Genomic DNA, 22,702 nt, shown 5'->3' with positions numbered 1-22,702 from the left:
GAGGACCCCTCCAGGGTGATGCTCTTTGTCCTTTGCAAACCCTCCATTTACCCTGCTGGCAGCAGACAGCTCAGAGCCTCACAAGCCCTCAGAGAGAAGCAGACGGACAGAATTCAGTACAAAACCCAACACAGTAATGAGATCAGAGAGGGGAGCGCAGACACACTGCTAGATCGGTGTTGCAGGCTGTGCAGGGGAGCAAACAATGAGAATGACAAACGACAAGCCCTTTAACTTTCCAAATGTCCTGAGTAGAGAGAATTGTTTATTTAATAACGTAAAATGCATATATAGGAAACTTCTCTAGAAGCTGGTGGCCTGCACTCAGCATCACACAGATAAAAATATACGACTTTCAACACAGATCTAAATACCTTCACATTTTAAAAATCAGAATTCTCTACACAAGTTTTAAGCTGACAGTTCAAGTTCTCAGTTTTCATATATAGCTTTAACTCGTATTAAACACATGTTTATTTACAATGTGGACAGAGTAAGGGGCTATTAAGGCCATTTTCTCATTGTGAAACACTGCAAAATACATATAGTATAACCTAATATAGGCAAAATTTCGAAAAGTCATTTTCTTGGTTTAACGTAATTATGGGTTCAGGGGTGAACAGACAGCCTGTCATAGCACCAAACCCCGCTGCTGGGACACATGCCCTGCCTTTGCACCTAGCAGGGCTGCTGCTGAGGCGCTGGGCAAGAGCCGGGGGCTGGGCCCGGGCCAGAGGAAAGGGCACCTCGCCAGCCTCTCCATGCCATCTCCAAATTCATCACACGGTCCAGAGTCAACAACTATATCCAGAAAGAGTCACGCCCTAGGGCCAGCAGCTGAGGTGTCCACACCGAGGGCCAAAGCACAGTCCTGCGAGGACCCCACCCCTCACCTCCGGTGCCTGCTGTGCCCAGGATGGTCCCGCTCATAGCGATGGCCTGTTCGCTCATAAGACCGAGAACGCTCTCGTCGCTGTTCTCTATAGTAATGACTTTTTTTCTTGTATTTTCCAGAAGTATCCGCCCGCTCCCGTGAGTGGCTCCGAGAGCGGGAGGAGCTCCGGCTCCGGGACTTGTGTGGCTTCTGGGCAGAGTACTTGCAGTCCTTGGATCTCCGGTAGCTCCGCACCTTGGAGCCTTTGTAGGGGGCACCCCGATGAGCCTGACGTGGTGGGGAGTCACTCCGGCTCCGTGAGCGGCTCTGTGACTTGGACCCACCAGATGTGGAGCCACTGTCACTTTTCCTGTGAAGGAGACCACCAGGCAGGTGACCACCCAGGTCAGGAGCAACTGTCCCCAAGGAAAGGCCACAACACTTCCCCAGGAAAGGCCACAACACTTCCCCAGGAAACATCCCAGTGCCTGCTGCAGCCCTGTGCACCCAAGCAGCACATACCTTCTCTTAGGGGACGCAGAACGTGACGGGGACCTTGAGTAGCTCTGCTCGTGACTCCCGCTCCGACTTCGACTCCCCTGCCCCTTCGGCAAGCTGAGAATAGAGCAGAGAATAGTTGAGACCTCAAGTCTCTCGCCAACCCCAGTGCCATCTGGGCACAGGGCTACTCACCCATTCACTGGACTGTCCACCTTGGTTTTCTTCACACCCTCCACTTTCCTCTTGGTGTTCTTCACGGAGAGTGGGGAAGGCTTGTTTCCTTTGCCTTCTTTGGGGGATTCCACTAGAATCAATCACAAGAAGTTACAACCCAACAACTGCTTTGGTGAGAAACGGGAAAGCTGAGCAAGGTGAGGCCACTTCCAAAGGACTGCTGCTGCCAACTCTTGACTTCTGGCTCCCAGCCCAGTTCAGGACCTCCAGATGCAGGAAGACCACCTGTCTCACTCACCAGGCCTCTGGGACTGGAGGCGGGCATCATGCTTAACTCTAGACAACAGGATCTACTCCTCCAGATTTATGAGACTTTCATCAAGGCAAACTACTTGGGTGGGCTGGGTAATGAGAGCCATTTCAGGAGCCTGTCCATACCCCTTACTAATGAAAACACAAGAACAGACTTCCTAGGAGCCCCCATCTCACTTCAAAGATTGCCTCTTGTTTGCTGGGGACTCTGGAGCCCTCAGGAGTGCTCAGACTAGCTGCAAATGTGATCCGAGAGAACTCAGGGTGAGAAGGCCGCCCCTAGGGGAGACGCTTACCAGGCTTGGGGGCAGGCGAGAACCGCGATGCACTGTCCAGCACCTGGGTGCTGCTGGGCAGCAGGCCCTTGGCTTGTGCCTTTGCCTCATCGAGGGCGTGCCTGCGCTTCTCCACTTCACTCTCCAGGTGAGTCAGATCAACCTAGAAAAGCCAGAGTGCATGATTCAGACCAGATGCTTCCAGTGAAACACAGGTGCACGCACACGTTACATGAAAAGACACAGAACCTTTTTCCGAGTATACAGCTGCAGGATTTTTAAGCAGATCTCTTGAATTTCTTCTTCAGTTGCTCCAAACAAAAGAAACCAATGGGGACGATTGGGTAAAGGGATCTGTAAACACAGAGGCCATCATCATTAACCATTCTTCATAGCCAACAAGGTTCTCAGGAAAATAAAAACAAGCCTGATGGTCACCAACAAGTAGGCTTTTTATTGATGCCAGTGAACATAACTTGAAGCATAGTACACAGTTTACTGGGGTTGGTGACTCCCCAGGTGGCCCCACACTGACCTCCAGCGTCCGGGCAGCCAGATAGATGCAGGCACAGGCGATGCTCTCAGGCTGGAACCTCACAAAAACATCTGTGCGAAGGCTGTCGTTCATGTAGTTCCTGACAACCAAACACAGGAAGAACTGAAACCCCTGGGGCACGCACATGACACCCGTCTGCACTGTCGAGGTAAAGTCACTACTCCACTAACTAGTCTACGGCCAGGACTTAAGAGCTAGACAGTCCTGTGATTCTCACAAGTTCATGGAGAAACGTCCCAGATGCTTTTTCTGAATACAGGATAGGAAGATAGGGAAACTACTGAAAAAAATCTTTTAAAGCTGGCTGAATGTCAGAGAGTACATGTTGCTATGAAAGAGAACCAACTTTAACTTTACTTTTCCCTCTCAACCTTTGGCCTGCTCTCATGCAAAACACAGTGCCTCAGAAAGATGTCTACTGTGGCAGTTCAACATATTTGATTAAGAAAATTTAAATGCTCAAAATCCATAGTGCAGAGAAACATGCAAACTCAAATGAACGGGCTGAGCACAAAGCCTGCGAGGGCCTTTCTGAGACAAGTCGTCCTCTTGCGCTCCTTTTCCGGGAAGAGGTGCTCGTGGCGTGGCTTCTTCCACACGGGAGTCCACTTGATAAGGGAAAAAACTTCCCTTGGGTGCATGGGAACGTCATGCAGAGGGCTCAGTGCCCAAAGGGAAATCCTCTTCTCAGGCTTATCAAAGAACCGTTTCCAAATTGTCCCATTTCAATAAGGAGTCTTAAAATGAACATTCATAAAATCAGATAAAAGCAACAAAATACTAGAAGTTTCATCACAATCAGTACATTTTTAACGGCTATCATATTAGAAGATATAAAAATACAAAACATTTGCATTTCTTAAAAGGTTAGAATTCTAATGCTGGCTACATTTTCAGCAATTTCATTTAGATACGTTTCTCTAAGATTTAAAAGACCAAAAATCAAACCTCACATTAATTTTATCAATATTGCAAAAACACAAGAAAACAGAAAATACTGCAGAGATTCATTGCACAAGAGAACAGCTGAACAGGTCATACATTCATTGCTTCTAACATACCCCAATGATAATAGGCTACACCCACAAGGGCAGCCAAGTCATGCTGGAGCCTAACTGATGCACCCCCCACCCTGGTTATCTCTGCCCCAAATCCTGGAGAAGGTGACCTACAAACCCATGGACAGCTTTCTCAGTGATAAATTCTACATGTGCCCACTAGGAGCACCTGGCTCTTAATATCTCGCTCCAGGTACCCAGAAGGGACCAAAGAACGTTGTGTGATGGAGCCAAGGCCATATGTCCCGAGAGTTGCAAGTAAACAAACATTTAATAAACACAACCATCAGTAACTATTTTGGTTCTAATAAAAAAACATTTAGTACTCAGTTATAACATTATTAAACCATTAACTTTTATGTCCTTAAAAAAACAAAAGTCCTCAAAACATATACTTAAAGTTACTATTTTTAAAATAAGTTACAATATAAACAGTGTCCATGGAATGATTTAAAGATGCACACCTTTTACAAGAACGTGTCAACCCTTAGCTGCTGAAAAGAGCAACTTCAGGACTTCCAGAAATAAATACCACCACCCACACTACAGTCTCAACTCCCACCAGCCAGTTTTCACATCATCCCCTAGTTTGCTTTTAAGAGAAAGGTACTGCATCTTTATTGCACAGGTAGAGCAGTTTCAAATGGACAAAATTCAAGTCAAAGACAGTTATCAACTCTAATCAATACAATTACCAAGCACGACAGAGGATTAACAAGAAGCACAACCGTCAGAGAACCACAGCAGCAGTGGGCCAGCACTAGACTATCGTGCGCATACCACCATCTAGAGCCAGCCTTCGGTGGAGAGCCTGCACGGGGTTGGCTGAGGACGGCCGCTGTCCCCGCACCGAAGCGCTTGGACAGGAGAGGAGAAGTCTTAGTCACTTACCCTCAGAGGCTACCCTTTGATTGAAAGAGTACAGAAAAGAAAAGTCAAAATAGGTTCTCCATTAGCACAGCACAGCACCAGACAATTCAGGCAGCAAAAACATGACCCTTACAGACCTAACTCTGTGGGAAAGCACTCAGCACTGAACCGTTACTTCAGGCTTCACTTCTAGTATATCAGCATATTGTTAAAATTAGTCCCCAAATTGTGGAAGGCCCTACACTCCCTCTTCCTCCCATACAATTTGCTTAATTGAGGCAGTGAGAAGCAAGTTCACATTAGATATAAAACCACTAAGTCCATACTGCCAGCTGTGGGAAAGATCCCGACGTGCCTAGTCAACAGCCCCCAAAGGGAAGCCTGCTGACTGCTCTCCTGGGGGGTAGGGGGTGATGGGTCACCTTACCGTTCCACCAGTGCCTGATATTTTGGGAATCTGGTTGGAATTTACATGGCAGGAACACTGGGCACTTGGACAATTCCAGCCCACAACCAAGTCATGGGACCGACTACCCACTGCCCAGGTGCCTCAAATCAACATACTCCTGCACTGCCCTGGCTGGTCTCATATAACAAGGAAGGTCAACTCACCATGAAGTCTGGACCAGGTGTTGGTTACGCTCACACTCTAACACCTGAAGGTACATAACGATTATCTGGAAGATACGGGTCAGGCAGTTATTACCGAGAACCTTGAGAACCCAGAATTCAGATCTTGAGGGCGTCCATGCAGCAAACAAGAGCCTTGTGCTAGATCCCAGGGCTGGCTCCTGTCACACGCCCGGTGCACAGTTCAGCTGGAGGGGAGTTTTTGCTGATGTGCCTGCTCCCTGCTTTTGAGCCAGGCACCAGGGAAGCGCGGGAGGACCTAGCTGCACTGAGTTGCTCGCGGCCGGGGCTCAGGCTCATTCCCATCTTCAACACATTCTCCACCAGTGAGAGTAGCCTGCCCGCAACGTTTCTGTACCCCAGCCGCTAACATATACAAGGCATGGCATGAGAATACTTTCAGCAAATGAAGAAAAAGGTCTTAAATCTATGGTGAGTAATTTACCAAGATTCTGAATTAATGCCAGAAAGTCACACAAGTGAGAAAAAAGCTATGAAGAAACCCCCAATAAAAAGGGGACACAGAGAGAGGAAAACAGCACTCTGCGTTTGAAGGGAACATGGAAGATATGTGTGCTATCATATGCTCAACTGATAACACGCTGTAAAACTGTCTTCCTTCACTTCCAAATAAACAGTTCAGAATTCTTCCAATTCCCCCATAAAAGAAAATAAAGTTATTACTTAGGCAGCTTTAGAAAATCAGCTGTTGAGAAAGAAACAGTAAACTGACAGATTTCATTCTTACAACTTATCACTATTTCTGAAAGCTCAAACTTATAAGAGATAACGTCCACCTCTTAAAAATATACTAGTAAAATTAACATAATATGAGAAGGCTGATGACAAAACAGTTATCTTTCAGAGTTCAGGTATAAACTGGAAAACCAAATCAGGGACACATTTAATCCTTTGGAGTTCCCAATCTGGGTGGGAATGCAGCAGTCACTTCAGTGGGCTCACGTGGCAACTGGGCCTCATACCCACCTTGTGAGGGTGCTTCACGTGGACGCAGAAACCCAGCTCCTTGAGGACTCGCCTTTCCGCCTTTATAATTTGATTCTTTAAGTTAACGTAATCTTGATCCAAGAGGAGAGGCACAGGTTTTCTACAAAGACAAAACACACAATCTGCATAAGAGTCAAACAAAATAGAGTCTATCAAATCCCACAGTTACCTCCAATGACAATCTACCATACACACAACACAGATGGAGTCAGGAAGTTCACTTCCTTTAACTAACAAAACCACGAAGTCTTCCTCAAACCCCATGCTAACCTACTTATGCCGCCTCAATAACCCTCTCCCTGTTTTCCTTACAGACGATGAACATGGACTGAAGAGTGGAGGGTCTCACCATCTCATCGCACAAGGACTGCATGTCCTTTGTTGGGCTCAAGACATAAGCAGATGCACTGTGGATGAATGGAAGTCCAAGAACCCACAGAAGCACGATGCTTAAACAGCCTAAACTGTTTCACAAAGGACCTCCATTACCTGGAGCATTGGAAAGCCTAAGCCAAAGATGCTTCTAAATACCCTATAATACACAGGAAAAGTCCCCATAACAAAGACTCATCCAGCCCAAAATGAAAACAGTGCTGAGGTTTAGAACCAGCTCCAGAACATCCAGGCTGACCAAACAGCCTGGTTGGCAACCAGGAAACCAATGTCACCCAGACAATAGCCACAGTCCCCTTTCCTGCTGACAGTGGTTCCTTCACTGATTAACAGTATCTGAAGGGTACCTCCCAGCCGCCAGGCCTCCTTCTGGACACAAGTGTAAAACCTCACACCCTAAATTTTGTCCCAGAAACTAGTGTAACTGAATAACTGCGAAAACACAGAGGCAGATATCTGTGACAGCGCTGATGGACTCACTTTTTCTCTCGCAGATGTCGAAGGCGATGAAACACGTTGATGACATCCCGTATCCGCCTTGGAGCCTCTTCTATCTTGGAGGCCAAGTGAACACAGGCCATTGACACGTGCTGAAATGTAAGCGAGGGGACAGAGGTTCATTCCAAGGACCAGTCTCCAACAGCTGAAGAACGGCGGTTAAGAGCAGAGGAGATACTCCGAGAAAAAGGCCACTTGGGAGAGACCCCTCTACAGCACAGGGAGCTTCCCAACACACCCCGCCCCAAATACAGCGAGCACTACAATTGCCAAGACCAGTACTCCTTCCTCTGAGCGACCCGCAACACCACAAACCCTGGTTTCCTGTCAACACGTTTCTGTGGGGAGGAAAGACGGGAAGTCTCACCTCCATGGAATGCTTCACAAAGGACTTGGTGTAGAAGAACCGCTGGAACAACACCTGCCCGGTAGCCATGGCCACCTGCACAAGAGAAGGATTCCATCCTTTTCAATTGCCCACTTCAAGGATCTCAAATTAAACCACTGAGTTTCGCAAAACTCCTGATAAAGAGCCAGAACCTAAAATGTTTTCTACATCCACAAAGGTTCTTCGCATCCCGCTGCCTCGCCTCCTTAATCACCTCTGGCGGGCTGCAGCAGGGGTGCTCCGGCCTTGGGTAGGCGCTGGGCCCAGGTTCCGGGCGGGGACACGGAACAGGGTGGGGGGCTAAGTTCTCGGTGGGAATAAGGAGAGTGATCCGAGCAGGGTACCAGATGTCAGTAAGGAGTGGAGTTGGGATCCGGGTAGGGGGTCACTGCTGGGCCCAGATCCCGGGCAGGGACACGAAGCGAGCTCCGGGTCCGATTCCGGCCCCGCCGCCAACAAAGGGCCTGGCAACCTTCCCGGAGCGGGCGCGGCGGTTACCTCGGCCCGAGGCTCGCGGCAGCTCCCTCACCTGCGGCAGGCGGAGCAGGATGCCGGCCGCCTGGATGAGCTCGCAGCCCACCACGCGGAGGTCGGTTTCCGTGTCGGTGTCGAGGCCACTCGACATGGACGGCGTGAAGCGGAGCTTGTCGTCGGGCAGAAGGCAGTTCTCCAAAGTGATGAGCACCCCGGAGTACAACCGGTCCCCGATCAGCACCCCCTGTGACGCGGGGGCTGTGCCTCCGGAGCCCGGCGTGCCAGCCGCTACCGCGGGGGCCGTCAACCCTTGAGCCCCGGCCCCGGCCGCCGCCGCCATTTTGTGCCGCCGACTCCCTCTCTGGCTCCTTCCCGGCAGGGCGGCTCCTCGCGACGCTCTACGACCGCGACCGCCCCGCCCCGCCGCGTGCCATTGGTTCGACTGGCGCACGGCTCGGGGTTCCCTTGCCCCGATTGGCTCTGCTGCCTGTCCGTCAGCGGCGCGACTGACGCCACAACTCGGCGCGGGTGGGGGAACGGGCTCGTTACCCAGTAGGCCCTGCGGCGCCCTGGCGAGACCGTCGTCTCGTTCCCGACCCGGAAGTAGTAGTCGTAGGGGCCGGCTCCCGGCCACTTTCCGGGTGTAACCGTTCGGGCGTACCCGTAGGATCCGCGCAGAGACCCGGGAGCTCGCGAAGTTCCCACGACAGCCCCGGGCTTCTTAGGGGTCAAGCGGTTGCCGAGGGAGGCCGAAGGGGCCCGCAGGCAGCCCCTGGTAAGCGGAGCCAGGCGAGACGCCCCTTGCCGCGAAGGCCCTCGGGGCGGGGGCGGCAGGCAGCTCTCCTTCGTCTTTCGGGCGGGTGGTCCAGGGCTTGAGTGGAGCTGTAGGACGTCTCCGAGGCCTCCGACCTTAAAGGATGGGCGCACGCGTGGTAAGTTTTCCCAGCCCGCGCCCAGCAGCAACGAGATGCTGTTTCCCTAGTTAATTTGTGGCCTCCGACACGGTGTTTACTGAGTCTAAACGCCAGACTCCCGAAGATCTCGCCTTCAGAATTGAGTCTAGAGAGAAGAGAGATGGTAGCTGGAAACGTTTAATTCGATGTTCCTACAAAGCACAGCAACTGCAAAGAGGCATGAAGCATGAGTTCCCCCGAGGTTGGCAGAAGAGCTAGGCTGCGATGCGGGAGTGGGAGGACGCGGGCAGCACGGGAAGGGCTTGGACTTTTGTCTTACCAACAGCGGGGAGCCGTCCAGGAGTTTGACCCTCCATTTCTCATTGGTTGCACCAGGCGCTCTCAGGATTAGTGACTGCCAGCTTCTGGTGGGCGTTGGTGGTGGTGGTGCGGGTATGTGTGCCAGGAACAGCCCACAGTTGTCTGCCACTTCCTCGCTTTCCTTTATCAAGATGAACAAAGGCAGCTCCTCCATGACAGTGCCTGTTACACAGAACTTCGTCCCCACGCCAGAGAGCTCCCTGTATCCTCCACCCTGTTGTCTTTCAGCAAGAGCCGTTTACTGACGAGGTATGGAGTCAGGCACTGCATACAGTGTGGCAGAACAGGACACAGCTCTCTGCCTCCCAGTGCTTAGTCTAGTGGCCATCACTGGATATAACTAGGGCTAGAGGAGGCGTCGGAGAAGGCAATGGCACCCCACTCCAGCACTCTTGCCTGGAAAATCCCATGGACAGAGGAGCCTGGAAGGCTGCAGTCCATGGGGTCGCTGAGGGTTGGACATGACTGACTGACTTCACTTCACTTTTCATTTTCATGCATTGGAGAAGGAAATGGCAACCCATTCCACTGTTCTTGCCTGGAGAATCCCAGAGACGGGGGAGCCTGGTGGGCTGCCGTCTATGGGGTCGCACAGAGTTGGACACTACTGAAGCAACTTAACAGCAGCTGCAGAGGAGGCGTCCTCTTAGGAAGCCAGTGCAGTAATTGCAGCCATAAGATACTTGCCCACATGAGGATGGAGGGAAGTGGGCAGACTGTGAAGGTTGCCAGGCAGTGGGTGACCAGGATTTGATTGGCCCCTTATTGAGTTGGAGGTTGTATGTCTGAAGAAGCAGTGGCTTCCAGGGGTTGGCTGGCAAAGGATGTTGCTCAGGACTCAGTGTGGGAGTTTTGGGGTGAGGGCAGGTAAGCGTAGGAGTCTGCAGGCAGTGACTACTATAGTGGGCCTGAAAAGCACTCCTAGAGCAGAGGGTGTGAGGGTGAGGTCAGAGTCCTGGAGGGTAGTGAGCCTGAGGTGGGGAGAGAGTATATGTCACCCAGGGCTGACAGTGTCCCTAGAGTGGGGGACTAGGAGATGTCAGGGAGTGGTGGGGTTGACCAGAGACCCAGTGACAGGAGGCCAGAGCTAGAGGGTTCAGCAGATGAGGCTCCCACAGAGGACCAGAGGAAGGCCCTGTCACTGAGCAGGAGGGGAGACACCTCTGCGTGGCTGTGGTTAGAAGAGGTGGACAGGGCTGACCTGTGAAGCAGCCTCCATCAGCAGAGATTTCTGGTTTGATTCTGGAACTAATGAAGTTAAGTATTTGGGTGAGGGACCAGAACCCTTACATTAAAGCTCCCGAGGTGATCTGATGGTCACTCCACCTGTGGAGGCTAAGGTGAGCCTGGGATCAGGAGAGCCACCCTGCCTGCTGCCACTGCTGGTCTACAGTGAGGGAAACCAGCTGCTGCTGAGCAGCTGAAGAGTTGAGCCAGGAGTCCCTACTGGAAACCAAAATGGGGTGGGGGAGAGCACTATTAGCAAGGTCAGGGTCAGGCCTGGTGCACACCCTCAGCCTTCAGGAGAATCTAAGGTTCCCAGGGGAAGCCTCATCCTGGTAGCATCAACACCCAGTCAGGGCCCGCCCAAGGCATCTGTTGATACCAAAGAAGTTAACTCAAACACCACAGAAACTTTATTTACACAATCCATGTGAGATTTCTGAACCTGTGCCAATGAGGCAAGACAAGTCCTTTTCTCCCCAGCCTGTAACTGACATGTAAATTAACACAAATGCAAGTCAAACCTACACACTGTTGACAAATAACTTGTAGTCCCTATTTTAGTATTATCATCACAGGAGGATGCTCAAAGGGCCGTTGCTATCAGCGTCCCCCTCAGTGGTGCTGTGCCACCCTGGAAAAAATTCCTTCAGGCTCCTTCCCATCCCCCAAGGCAGCAACAAATCCTTCTTCTCGCCTTCTTTTGGACAAAGCAGCCAGAGATTTAAAAGTCTTTGGTTCATAGATGGCTAGATCTGCAAGTACTTTCCTGTTGAGCTCCACCTGGCACTGGGAAGAAAATCATAGTTAAATATTTTAGCATTTCAGTGAAACATAAAATGACTCTGAATGCAGCTGATCACCCTGTGATTTCAGTCACCAGTACATACTGCTTGAGCACCAGTGGGGGAGAGGGCATTGTGAGTCTTGTCCAAGTAGGACACGTGAGTAGAAGGGAAGGGCGCAGCTCCCAATGCCAGATTCCTGGCCTAAGTTATCCCTTTAAGACAGGTGGGAAGAGGAAACCACAATTTCCATTGTATAAATGGTGAAAAATGACACATGGAGAAGGAATGTGAGGCACAGAAGCACAAGGACCAAAACTGGGCATTCTGGGCTTCCCAGGTGGCTCAGTGGTGTGAAGAATCTGCCTGCCAATGCAAAAGACATGGGTTCAATCCCTAATCTGGGGAGGTCCCACATGCAGTGGAGCAGCTAAGCCTGTGTTGGCCTAGTGCCCCTGCCCTACAAAAGAAGCCACTGCAATGAGAAGCCCACGTGCTACAACTAGAGACTAGACCCTGTTCACCATGACTAGAGAGGGCCTACATGCAGCAACAAAGACCAAGCACAGCCAGAAATAAACAAAACTGGGCATTCCTAATTTCCGTAAGAGAGCCCAAGTCATCTGTCAAGTAAGAGAATAGAAAACCAATGGACAGTGCCTGTGAGTCTGAGGTGCAGGGAAAAAAAGGGGGTGGTCTTATGACATTAAATGCAGCTGTGTAGGAGTGACTCCTACTACCTAGGACCCCTGTGCAAAATCCCTCTCCTTTCTAAGCCAGTTTCCCATGAGTAAAATGGAAGTGTCACACCTACACTTGCCCTGAGGATCTCTGTAAAGTGCCAGGCCCACCTGGCACAGGAAGAAGCACAGCACCAACTCACCTACTCCCCAAGCTTTTTAAGAAAAAATTTAACTCATAAGAAAGCAGAGGGAGTAGGGACAGACTTCCTGGTGGTCCAGTGGTTAAGTCTCTGCACTTCCACTGCAGGGGGTTCAGGTTTCATCCCTGGTTAGGGTTAGGAATTGAACCCTGGTTGAGGGGAAGTTCCATATGTCACAGGGTGCAGCCAAAAAAGCAGAGGAAATGGCATACTGTCTAGATGCCAGTGAGTGAGATGCTCTGACACTTGCTTACTCTAACATTCCAAATGTTTTGCTACATTTAATTAAGTTTCAACTTGATCTGGCACCTTGTCATAATTTATTCAACATGAAAAATTTGAAATTAAACTTCAAAGTTAAAGCAAAGTTTTTGTTTTTCATTCTTGATGGGGAAACAACATGATTGTGTCTTGGTACCACACACCCTATTACTAATTCTGCTACCAGCAGAGCAATGAAAGAGCAAGTGAGGTGAACCCCAGAACCCACCAGAACCCCACCCCAAGAGTGAAAGCAGTGGGCCCCAATGCCAACTCTTAAGTCCTCTGTAATCTTGGATTTCTCTAATATTAATAAAGACACCGCCACCGCCCCCCCCCCAAAAAAAAAAAGAATGAAAACAGTGTTAGGCTGCTAACACTCCACGGTGGAGCCTGCTAGAGCATGAAAACTGGACGGGTTATAAAGACGTTCAATGTCTCAGCAGGACCACATCCTCGACCATACCTTAATCAAATTGAGGATGAATGCTGGGTATTTCAGACCATGTTCCTGGGAGGCAGCTGTAATTCGATTAATCCAGAGCTGAAATGAGAAAACGTCGAAATGTTTGAGAACCAGCTGTATGTCACGTCCACACCTCCCAGCAAAGGTTCTGACTGAACTAAAAAAATTTTTTGTAAAAGCAGATACAAAAGTCAGTGGCCTATGCAGGCTGCACTGCAAACAACAGTGAGCAAAGCCTGGTACCCTTCGTCCAAATGCCAGGTGTAAAGCTCACATCTCGCACAGTCGAGCTGGAATACAAAAATCAGGGAGAGATGCTGGGGCAGACACCACTCCGGGTGTAGAAAGAATCCATGTATGGGAATTAGGACAGCCACTGAGACGGGTGCTACCAGGCAGGGACGGAGCGCTCCAGGGTGGAAGCTTCAGGGAGGTGAGCAGCCTGGAGGGGAGAAAGCGGGGGCCCCGCGAAGGGCCGGGGTTACGTGGACAGTGGCGTCCGCCCCAGGGGGGAAAGCTGCGTAGGGAAAGCTGCGAGGGCGGGAGGGTTCGCCGGGTCGGGGCCACCCACGGCTGCAGGGCGCCGCGGGCTCAGGAGGGCAGGGTGAGGCCGAGAGGGCCGCGCTTACCGTCCGCAGGTTCCTTTTCTTCAGACTGCGGGCTCGCGTGCATCGCACGAACGCTCGCGTCACAGCCCTGACGGCCAGCCGGTAGCACCGATTCTTCCTCCCTTGGAAGTGCTGGTTAAGAAACGAGAGAGGATGCGGTCGGCGGGGCCAGCGCACGCCGGGCCGGCCAGGGGAGCGGGGAGCGGAGCGCGCGGCACACTCACCCGCGCGTGCTTCAGCACCTCCTGAACCCTCCAGTAGCGGTCGGTGATGCGGTTCCGCAGCCAGAGCGGCGCACTGAGGAAGACCATGACGCCGGCACCGCCGTTCACCTAGGCGTGTGTAGCTCGGCCGCCACACCCCTCGAAAGCTTCCGGGTCAACTCAGCCCTCCTCAAGAGAACTTCCGGCCGTCGCGCGTGCGCTTCGGGCCCGCAGCGACAACCCGCCTCTGTACGCATGCTCAGGCTAGGGGGCGGGGTGGTGGGCCCTCCCGCGACCGGGCCTAGGCGGGCGTCCCGCAGAAGGGTGGCAGAGAGTGGTTCCTTCTGCGGACCCGAGCAACGCTGCTTTTCACAGCGGGGCAGAGTCTTCATTGGGCCACTGAGCTGCGCCCTTTCAAATGATTGGAATGACAGGTTTTATTCCGTGTGTATTTTGTCACTGTTTTACCACAGGCCAATGCAGGAGACGTCGGTTTGTTCCCTGGGTAGAAAAGATCCCCTGAAGAAGGAAATGCAACCCACACCAGTATTCTTGCCTGGGAAATCCCGTGGACAGAGGAGCCTGGCGGGCTACAGTCCATGAGGGTAACAGAGTTGGACCCGACTTAGCGACTGAACAACAACCACTATATTACCATTATTACAGAAAATAATGAAGAGGGGCAAAGTGGGCGTGTGCAATTTCTTAGTAACTTTTCATTTAATTGTAGTTTTCAGTTCGGTTCAGTCTCTCAGTTGTGTCCGACTCTTTGTGACACCATGGACTGCAGCATGCCAGGCTTCCCTGTCCATCACCAACTCCTGGAGCTTGCTCAAATTCATGTCCATCCAGTAGGCGATGCCATCCAACCATCTCTTCCTCTCTCGTCCACTTTTCCTGCCTTCAATCTTTCCCAGAATCAGGGTCTTTTCCAATGAGTCAGTTCTTCAATCAGGTGGCCAAAGTACTGGAGTTTCAGCTTCAGCATCATCAGCCCTTCCAATGAATATTCAGGACTGATTTCCTTTAGGATGGACTGGTTGGATCTCCTTGCAGTCCAAGGAACTCTCAGGAGCCTTCTCCAACACCACAGTTCAAAAGCATCAATTCTTCAGTGCTCAACTTTCCTTATGGTCCAACTCTCACATCCATACATGACTACTGGAAAAACCATATCTTTAACTAGATGGACCTTTGTCAGCAAAATAATGTCTCTGCCTTTTAATGTGCTGTCTAGGTTGGTCATAGCTTTTCTTCCAAGGTGCAAATGTCTTTTAATTTCATGGCTGCTGTCACCATCTGCAGTGATTTTGGAACCCAAGAAAATGAACTATGTCACAGTTTCCATTTTTCCCCATCTATTTGCCATGAAGTAATGGGGTCAAGGCTATGGTTTTTCCAGTGATCATATATGGATGTGAGAGTTGGACTGTGAAGAAAGCTGAGCGCCGAAGAATTGATGCTTTTGAACTGTGGTGTTGCAGAAGACTTGAGAGTCCCTTGGACTGCAAGGAGATCCAACCAGTCCATTCTAAAAGAGATCAGTACTGGGTGTTCTTTGGAAGGAATGATGCTAAAGCTGAAACTCCAGTACTTTGGCCACCTCATGTGAAGAGTTGACTCATTGGAAAAGACTGATGCTGGGAGGGATTGAGGGCAGGAGGAAAAGGGGACGACAGAGGATGAGATGGCTGGATGGCATCACCGATTCAATGGACGTGAGTTTGAGTGAACTCCGGGAGTTGGTGATGGACAGGGAGGCCTGGCGTGCTACAATTCATGGGGTCGCAAAGAGTCAGACACGACTGAGCGACTGAACTGAACTGAACTGAACTGAATGGGACCAGATGATATGATCTTTGTTGTCTGAATGTTAAGTTTTAAGCCATCTTTTTTCACTCTCCTCTTTCACTTTCATCAAGAGGCTTTTTAGTTCCTCTTCACTTTCTTTTATAACGGTGTTGTCATCTGCATATCTGAGGTTATTGATATTTCTCTGGGCAGTCTTGATTCTGGCTTGTGCTTCATTCAGCCCTGCATTTCACATGATGTGCTCTGCATCAAAGTTAAATAAGCAGGGTGACACTATACAGCCTCATGTACTCCTTTCCCAATTTGGAACCAGTCCATTGTTCCATGTCTGGTTCTAACTTACACAAAAGTTGGAAGACTAGTCCCCAAAACTCTCCAATAGGCATTACCCAAATGCACCAATTGTTTAATTTGCTCTATTTTTTAATCATTCTCTGTATAGTTGTTTATAAACACATTACTGGGGATTTCTTCTGGTCCTTTCAAGAGGAAGTTGGAGACAGCTAAATACGTCATGGTATGTTTCCTAAGAACAAAGACAGTCTCATACAAATCACAGCACAATGATCGAAGTCAGGAAATTTACCAGTAAAGCAATAATGCTGTCTAGTCCACACTCAGTTCTGTCCAAAGTTCTTACCGCTTTTTCCTCTGTCCAGGATCACACTCTGCATTTTCAGTCTTAATCTGGAATAGTTCCTCAACCTTTCTTTGTCTTTCATGACCTTGGCATTCTTGAAGAGTACAGGCTAGTTATTTTGCAGAGTGCCTTTCAACCAGAGTTTGTGTGCTGCTTCCTTGTGATTAGAATCAGGTTACACATTTTCGGCAGAATACTGCAGAAATTATATCGTGTCCTTGGTATGGGGTATCAGGGGGCCACGATGGCAGCCTGTCCCAACACAGGTAATGTTAGCTTTGACCACTTGGTTATGGTTGCCAGGTTTATGTTTGAACTAATACGTAGTTTGTAGGGAAATACTTCATGAGTCATCCCAGGTCTTCCTGTAAGCATGTGCAGAGACCAGGTAGGAGAACAGAGGTGCACTGAATCGTGCATGTGAGAGAGGGAGAATACAGACTGGTCAACATCTCGGCCAGCACAACAGCTCTGGAGCAAAGACTGCCTAGCAGGGAAGCCTTGTGTTGGGCGGAGATGGCCAGACCCCGGCACCTGTGCTGTGCTCAGCCAGCACTGGGGCCACTAGGAGAAGTTTGCCTTCAGCTGAAATGCTGCCATGGACTTGAAGCTCCACAAGGTGCGGCAGGGGGTAGGGGGGTGTCGAATGGATGTCTGAGCAGCCTCTTTGTGGCCAGCAGGCTCTAAGACCACTTGTACTCACTCACTTGGGTGTCCATCATTGACTTTATAACTCTTCCCATATTTATTGGCATTCTCTTTAAAGAAGAGCCTTCCCTTGGGGCTCTAGATAGTGTTGGAAGGATGCATCCAGAGGGTGGTGGTCCAGCGACAAGGAAGTGTTGACTCAGCCAGGCAAAGGGTCAGCATGTGCCAGACCCAGTATGGGCAAGGTCAGCAAAAGGCCAGAGTGGTGGGAGCAGAGCCAGTGCAGGTCCAGGGCCAGGGAGCAAGTCAGCTGCCAGAGGCCAGAAACTGAGGCTGGTGAGAATATATGGGCCCTGGATGTCGAGGAAGGACTCTGCTGTCTTGGGTACCACGGGCTTCTTCATAGTATGGTGGCCACAGGGCAGGACAACGCAGCCTGGTCACCTTTTCAGCCCACCCTGGAAGGTCACACAGCATCGCTTTGGCAGTGCTAGGGCACTGGACTCGTCACAAAAGTCTGCTCAAAAGGAGGAGACCCAGACTCCAGCTCTGGATGGGAAGAACAAGGGGATCCCACTGGAAGGAGTGCATTCAACAGCCAAGATCACTGGGGTATCAACAAACACCATACACTATGTTTGGTCTACACTCCATGAGAGGAAGCCCCTGGGGGATCATGCCATAGGATTATGGCTATTGTTCTAAGAGCCCCCGGGAGTCACAGGTTAAACCAGAAGATCAGTTAGGTTGGGGGCAGGCAAAGCTGACTTGCTGGCCTGGATGTGGTGGATGCAGTGGGAGAGGTGAGAGTCAGTCTAGGGGTGTACTCTGAGGCTGAGCCCACAGGCTGTGCTGGAGATTGGTTATAGGTCCATCCTGCAGCTTTAAAAACCAGCCTGGGACTTCTCTGGCGGTCCAGTGGTTAAGACTCCATGCTTCCACTGCAGGGGGCAGGGGGTTCCATCCCTGGTCAGGGAACTAGGATGCTATAGATCCTACATGCCACACTATGCAGCCAACAAAGCACAACCATCCTTACTTTGATGGCTCCAGAGATGTCACTCGAGCCCCACCTTTCCCCGCATCTCATCTCACCCACCCCTCCACCTAGCCCAGCCTCTCTAGGAGTCATTTTTATGTCTCCCTTTCCCCGGCCCCCCATGTTCAACCATCAGCAAGTCCAGAGGGCTGTGCCCACAGAATCACCCAAATTCTGCCTGCTTCTCCCACCTCCACTGCTGTGCTGTCACCATTTCACTGGTCTCCAGGGTTCCCCCTTCCTAGATATGGTCCACTCGGCACTTGCAGGCCTGGAACCAAAGAGACCATGTCACAGGAACACAAACTCTCCAAAGGTTTACATTATCTTGTGAGTAAAATCCAAGTGCTCCCAGGGCTGCCACACAGAGACGCTACTTTGGCACAACTCTCACTTTTGAAAGATAGAATCTGTCCTCTAGAGCTTTTCTTCTAGAAAAATAGAATAAGGGCACTGGTTTTCTCTGAGGATACAGTGGTGGGCAATCAGAGACAGCTGTCCCTCTCTATCTGTTGTACTGCAGAGATGACTGAGTGACAGGGAGAGGATAAAGCCATTGAAAACAGATTCTTATGCCTTATGTCGCCAAAGGTGTGGGGCACACCACGCTGCACAGGGACATGGGCAGGAGCACTGGTGTCGACCGGGAGGCAGAAGCAGGGGCCCTGGGAAGGCTCAGGCCTTTACTGGGGTTCTGGCAGGAACGGCAGGGTAGGGCAGGGAAACAGTTCGGGATTGGTTTGTGTGATAATCCACTGGGCCTTGGTGCACAGAAGCATGTCTGGCCCTGGGTGATTCTGGGCAGGAGGACGTCAGCTGACACATGAGAGAAAGCAGTTCAGGGGTGGGTAAGGTGGCAGGGGAGAGGAGAACAGCTGGCCGTTCGTTTGGCCCCATCATTTGTGAGCGGGCGCTAACAGACAAACACTGAATCTAAGGAAACACAGTAAGAGCGTCAGCGTGCACAGAGGGCACACCCAGGGTGACACACCCACGGTGGAGAGGCAAAGCGGAGACCATCGGGTTTCGGTCAGTTCTGTCACGACTCAGGCTCTCCACTGCAGAGAGTGGAGAAGGCCTGAGCTGCAGGGGTGAGTGGCTCTGGGAGTCAGTGGAGCTGCTCCAGGCCCAGCGACATATCTGTTGCTCAGGCTCCAGCCACTGCCTCTGTCTCCTCTAGGAACCTCTGGGCTCTTCTCCCCTGCACCAGTGGAGAGAAGCCTGAGCGCACCCTGAAGGCCAATGGAAGCCCAGAGCCTTTCGTCTTGCTTTGGCCCTGCCACCCCAGGGACCTGTGCCCCTAGGACTCCTCCTGCTCTCCACAGAGGGCAGGCCACAGGTCCTGGGCCATATCCCCCCACCGTGTCCGCAGGGTGGGGCTGGCCCCTCGGCTCAGCAAAAGCTCTGCGGTGGGGCCATGGCCATGCTCCATGGCGAGATGCAGGGGGGTCTTGTGGAGCCAGCCAGCGGCATTGACCTCTGCACCCCTGTCCAGGAGGTGGCCAGTGACCTCTATGTGGCCTCCCCGGGCAGCGTGGTGCAGGGGGGTGAGGCCCAACAGGTCCCGAGAATCCACCTCTGCTCCCCAGGCAGCCAGCAGCTGGACGGCAAGCAGATGTCCACCAGCAGCAGCCCTGTGGAGTGGAGAGCGGCCATTCCTGTCTGTGAGGCTTGGGTCTGCCCCGTACTCAAGCAGCACCTCCATGTCCTGGAAGAGAAGGGGGCAGGGGCTAGTGTTAACCACATAACACCCAGCTGCCCTTGGGCTCTCCTTTCTTGACACTGCTTCCTTATTTGGTCACCCTGATGCTGGGAAAGATTGAAGGCAAAAGGAGAAGAGGGCAGCAGAGGACGAGATGGTTGGAAAGCATCACCAACTCAATGGACATGAACTTGGGCAAACTCCAGGAGATAGTGAGGAACAGGGAGGCCTGGTGTGCTGCAGTCCATGGGGTTGCAAAGAGTCAGACACAACATAGCGACTGAACAACAACAACAAATAGCACCTATGTGGGCTTCCCAGGTGGCACTGTGGTAAAGAACCTGCATGCCAATGCAGGAGACATAAGAGATGCGGGTTTGATCCCTGGGTCAGGAAGATCCCCTGGAGGAGGGCATGGCAACCCACTCCAGTATTCTTGCCTGGCGAATCCCACGAATAGAGGAGCCTGGAGAGGTATGGTCCATAGAGTCACAAATAGTAGGGCACAATTGAATCAACTTAGCACTCAGGCATGACACCGGAAGAGGCTCTACTTGGAGACTACCACTGCCCCCTAATGGTCCTGACTTGCTTGCCGCCCATCCTCCCTGCTGGCTGAAATAGGCTTGCCCCTTGCACAATAAATATTGGTGCTGCCACCCTGCTCCCTCCGTGGGCTTCCAGGAGTCAATATCCAAGGGCGGCGGGGGTTGGCAGCTGGCCCCTTTCCGCCACCCGCTCTATCGGAGGCTGGGCCAGGATTACCTGCTGGCGGCCCAGGCTGGCCGCGACGCCCAGCACAGTGGCCCCCACACCGTTCCGGGCGTCTACCAGCGCCCCTTGAGCCAGAAGGAGACGAAGCGCAGTTGCGCGCCCAGCCTCGGCCGCCACGAGCAGGACGCCATCTAGGCGCACGCCACCGTTCGCCCCCAGCAGCTCGAGCACCGCCAGCTGGCCTCCCGCGGCCGCCCAGTGCGCCGCCGTCCAGCCGCGCGCGTCTGCCGCTGTCGGGCCCGGTTGCGGCGCCGCCAGCAGGTGCCCAGCCATCAGCGTGCGGCCCAGCGCGGCGGCCCAGTGCAGCGGTGTGAGGCCGGCCAGGCAGCGTGCATTCGCCGGCGCCCCGCGCCGCAGCAGCAGCTCTGCCACCCGCGACGGCCCGTGCCAGGCAGCTTCGTGCAGCGGTGTGCGTCCCGCGCGGTCTGCGGCTCCAACCTGAGCCCCGCGCTGCAGCAGGAGACGCACCAGCGACACGTGGCCGCGTAATACAGCTAGGTGGAGCGGAGTCCGGCCCGCGGGGTCCCTGTGGGGCAGGCATGGGGGGTGAGGGTGAGGGCTGGATTCGGAACCAGGCCACTGTCCCCGACCCCTGTCCCCTGCTGGGGAAAGAAACTCAAACTGGCTACCCTTGCCCAGGAAGGACCCCCTCTACCTACTGGGAACCGCTGCTTCCCCCTGCCACTGAAGGGACAGCAGCCACCACCCCACCAGATACCTGCGAAGATACCTGGTCCTGCCCCGGGGCTCACCTCTCCTCCACACTGGCCCCTTGCCGCAGCAGCTGTGTCACCAAGCCCGTGTGACCCTTCCACACAGCCTGCAGCAGGTGCCCCCAGGCCTGTGGGGTGCTGGGCCCCTGAGTCCCAGCTCCCAGAGCCTCCTCGGAGCCTAGATCCAACCACCGCAGTTCCTGCTCCGGCCCTGCCTCTGTCAGGCCCTGCTCCCCAGGCTCTGAGACCCCAGAGTCCATCTGGAAAGAACATGAATCAGGCATGGTTGCTGGAGGCCCAGGCTGGCCCCAGTCCAGTCCTCCGGCTGGGGGTCCTCTGTATGCTGTCCTGGCCCAGCCACAGGCCCTTCCATGAAACTCCTTCCGAAGGAGCTGAGGTGGGAGATCTGTTCCAGGATGGTTGGTAGCTCGAACTGCAGTTGGGGCGGGGGAGAGAGGGGCAGGGCAGGGAAGGGGGGGGCCTCTGGGGGCCAGGCGAAGGGCCAGCTCTCCACACTGTTTACCCAGCAACTTAGGGGGAGGCCCTGCCTGCCACAGCCTGTGTCCCAGCAGCCTTCAGCCCCTGCCAACTGCCAGGGCCTCTGACTTGTCCTCCCTCCCAGGAGATAAAGCCAGGCAGGCAGGAACCTGCCCATGGACTACAGCTCCTCACAGAGCATAGCCTTTCATGTGCCACGATTTGCCCCCCCAGGAGGCACCCACATGCCTTTCCTTGGATCCCTTCCTCTGGCCCTGCCCCCCAGCCCCACTCCTGTCCCTGCTGGCTAAGACCAGGCCGAGTGGACCAGGTGCCAGCAGCCGGCAAAAGCCAGAAAAACAAGGGTGTCAGCTCTGTGTGCCCTGTCTGCACAGGATGACCTGGGAAGATGCTGAAAGCAGCAGGGCCAGATGATGGGACACAAGGACACGGGGTGGGGTGGGAAGGGCACCCTGTTGCTGAGAAGTGCCCGTATCCTGGGGACTGGGGGACTATCCTATCCCTCATTAGAGCCAGGGAAGCTAAAAACTGTCTCCTGGTGGCCTCTCCACAGGCAGGAAGCAGCAAGAAAATGGGCTGTGAGGTCTGTCCCTGCAGCCTCTACCACAGCCAGGGCACTGCAGCTTGTTCAGGTGACCAATGGATGTCAGGGCGCCTACATGGAGCTGTTCCTCAGGGGCAGAGGCCTCTGTTGGTCTCAAGCATGCAGGGCCCACAGCCAAAGCTCAGCTGTTTGTTGAATGAGTGAATGAATGAGTGGAGGACCAGAGGAGAGGGCGGGGCTTAAAAGCAGATGAGACAGAGATCCTTGCTGTCTGAACTCTCTCCACCCAAAGGTTATCATCTGCAGCATTTTTTTTAACCCCAACTTCATTATCAGAAAGATCCCCTGGAGAAGGGAAAGGCTACCCACTCCAATATCCTGCCCTGGAGGATGCCATGGAATGTATAGTCTATGGGGTTACAGAGAGTGGGATGGGACTGACTGACTTTCACTTTCACTATCAGAATAAATAGTTACTGTGCGATCTTCCACGTGTGCACCAGTGTAAATAGTTCAATTGCACACATTGGGCAGCAGGGCTTGGCATGCACTGCCGGGGACCTCAGCAGATTTCCTGGCCGAAGTATCTCCACTGATGCTGAAAGCTCAGCTTCTCT

At 52.5% G+C, this 22,702-nt stretch overlaps 3 protein-coding genes across 5 annotated transcripts; all 3 read right to left on the bottom strand.

The window, feature by feature from the left end:
* On the bottom strand, positions 230 to 8,401 carry CCNL2 (cyclin L2). 3 transcript variants are annotated; one of them, XM_018060526.1, is made up of 11 exons: positions 8,067 to 8,401; positions 7,517 to 7,591; positions 7,132 to 7,241; positions 6,238 to 6,358; positions 5,233 to 5,297; positions 2,672 to 2,771; positions 2,386 to 2,490; positions 2,158 to 2,299; positions 1,568 to 1,679; positions 1,397 to 1,489; positions 230 to 1,244 (listed from the first exon to the last, which is right to left on the bottom strand). In XM_018060526.1, the coding sequence occupies exons 1-11, from the start codon at positions 8,349 to 8,351 to the stop codon at positions 890 to 892; spliced, it is 1,563 nt and encodes a 520-aa protein (XP_017916015.1). In that variant the 5' UTR covers positions 8,352 to 8,401; the 3' UTR covers positions 230 to 889. The 3 variants fall into 3 exon arrangements, with proteins under 3 accessions (XP_017916015.1, XP_017916016.1, XP_017916017.1); XM_018060527.1 differs by having other exon boundaries at positions 8,036 to 8,312; XM_018060528.1 differs by lacking the exons at positions 230 to 1,244; positions 1,397 to 1,489; positions 1,568 to 1,679; ... (1 more) ...; positions 2,386 to 2,490; positions 2,672 to 2,771 and adding an exon at positions 4,138 to 4,655.
* On the bottom strand, positions 10,900 to 13,904 carry MRPL20 (mitochondrial ribosomal protein L20). The gene is made up of 4 exons (XM_018060525.1): positions 13,737 to 13,904; positions 13,534 to 13,644; positions 12,905 to 12,982; positions 10,900 to 11,298 (listed from the first exon to the last, which is right to left on the bottom strand). The coding sequence occupies exons 1-4, from the start codon at positions 13,821 to 13,823 to the stop codon at positions 11,125 to 11,127; spliced, it is 450 nt and encodes a 149-aa protein (XP_017916014.1). The 5' UTR covers positions 13,824 to 13,904; the 3' UTR covers positions 10,900 to 11,124.
* ANKRD65 (ankyrin repeat domain 65) lies at positions 18,521 to 21,460 on the bottom strand. The gene is made up of 3 exons (XM_018060524.1): positions 21,083 to 21,460; positions 20,322 to 20,856; positions 18,521 to 19,562 (listed from the first exon to the last, which is right to left on the bottom strand). Exons 1-3 carry the CDS (start codon positions 21,325 to 21,327, stop codon positions 19,155 to 19,157), a joined length of 1,188 nt encoding a protein of 395 aa, XP_017916013.1. The 5' UTR covers positions 21,328 to 21,460; the 3' UTR covers positions 18,521 to 19,154.

Source organism: Capra hircus, chromosome 16, assembly GCF_001704415.2.
Source record: "Capra hircus breed San Clemente chromosome 16, ASM170441v1, whole genome shotgun sequence".
Taxonomy (NCBI): domain Eukaryota; kingdom Metazoa; phylum Chordata; class Mammalia; order Artiodactyla; family Bovidae; genus Capra; species Capra hircus.
The sequence above is the reverse complement of the archived record's forward strand: the minus strand, read 5'-3'. Positions and strand labels throughout refer to the sequence as shown.

Excerpts from the sequence above, each read along its gene's own strand:
- CCNL2 (XM_018060526.1), bottom strand. The coding sequence starts at position 8,351 with ATGGCGGCGGCGGCCGGGGCCGGGGCTCAAGGGTTGACGGCCCCCGCG. Across the intron at positions 2,772-5,232 it reads CACCTGGTCCAGACTTCATG|GAACTACATGAACGACAGCC; the intron begins GTGAGTTGACCT and ends TTTGGTTGTCAG. Across the intron at positions 1,490-1,567 it reads GTGGACAGTCCAGTGAATGG|CTTGCCGAAGGGGCAGGGGA; the intron begins GTGAGTAGCCCT and ends CTCTATTCTCAG.
- MRPL20 (XM_018060525.1), bottom strand. The coding sequence starts at position 13,823 with ATGGTCTTCCTCAGTGCGCCGCTCTGGCTGCGGAACCGCATCACCGAC. Across the intron at positions 13,645-13,736 it reads AGGTGCTGAAGCACGCGCGG|CACTTCCAAGGGAGGAAGAA; the intron begins GTGAGTGTGCCG and ends TTTCTTAACCAG. Across the intron at positions 12,983-13,533 it reads AGAAAAGGAACCTGCGGACG|CTCTGGATTAATCGAATTAC; the intron begins GTAAGCGCGGCC and ends TTCTCATTTCAG.
- ANKRD65 (XM_018060524.1), bottom strand. The coding sequence starts at position 21,327 with ATGCCTGATTCATGTTCTTTCCAGATGGACTCTGGGGTCTCAGAGCCT. Across the intron at positions 20,857-21,082 it reads GGGGCCAGTGTGGAGGAGAG|GGACCCCGCGGGCCGGACTC; the intron begins GTGAGCCCCGGG and ends CCTGCCCCACAG. Across the intron at positions 19,563-20,321 it reads CCAGCCTGGGCCGCCAGCAG|GACATGGAGGTGCTGCTTGA; the intron begins GTAATCCTGGCC and ends CTTCTCTTCCAG.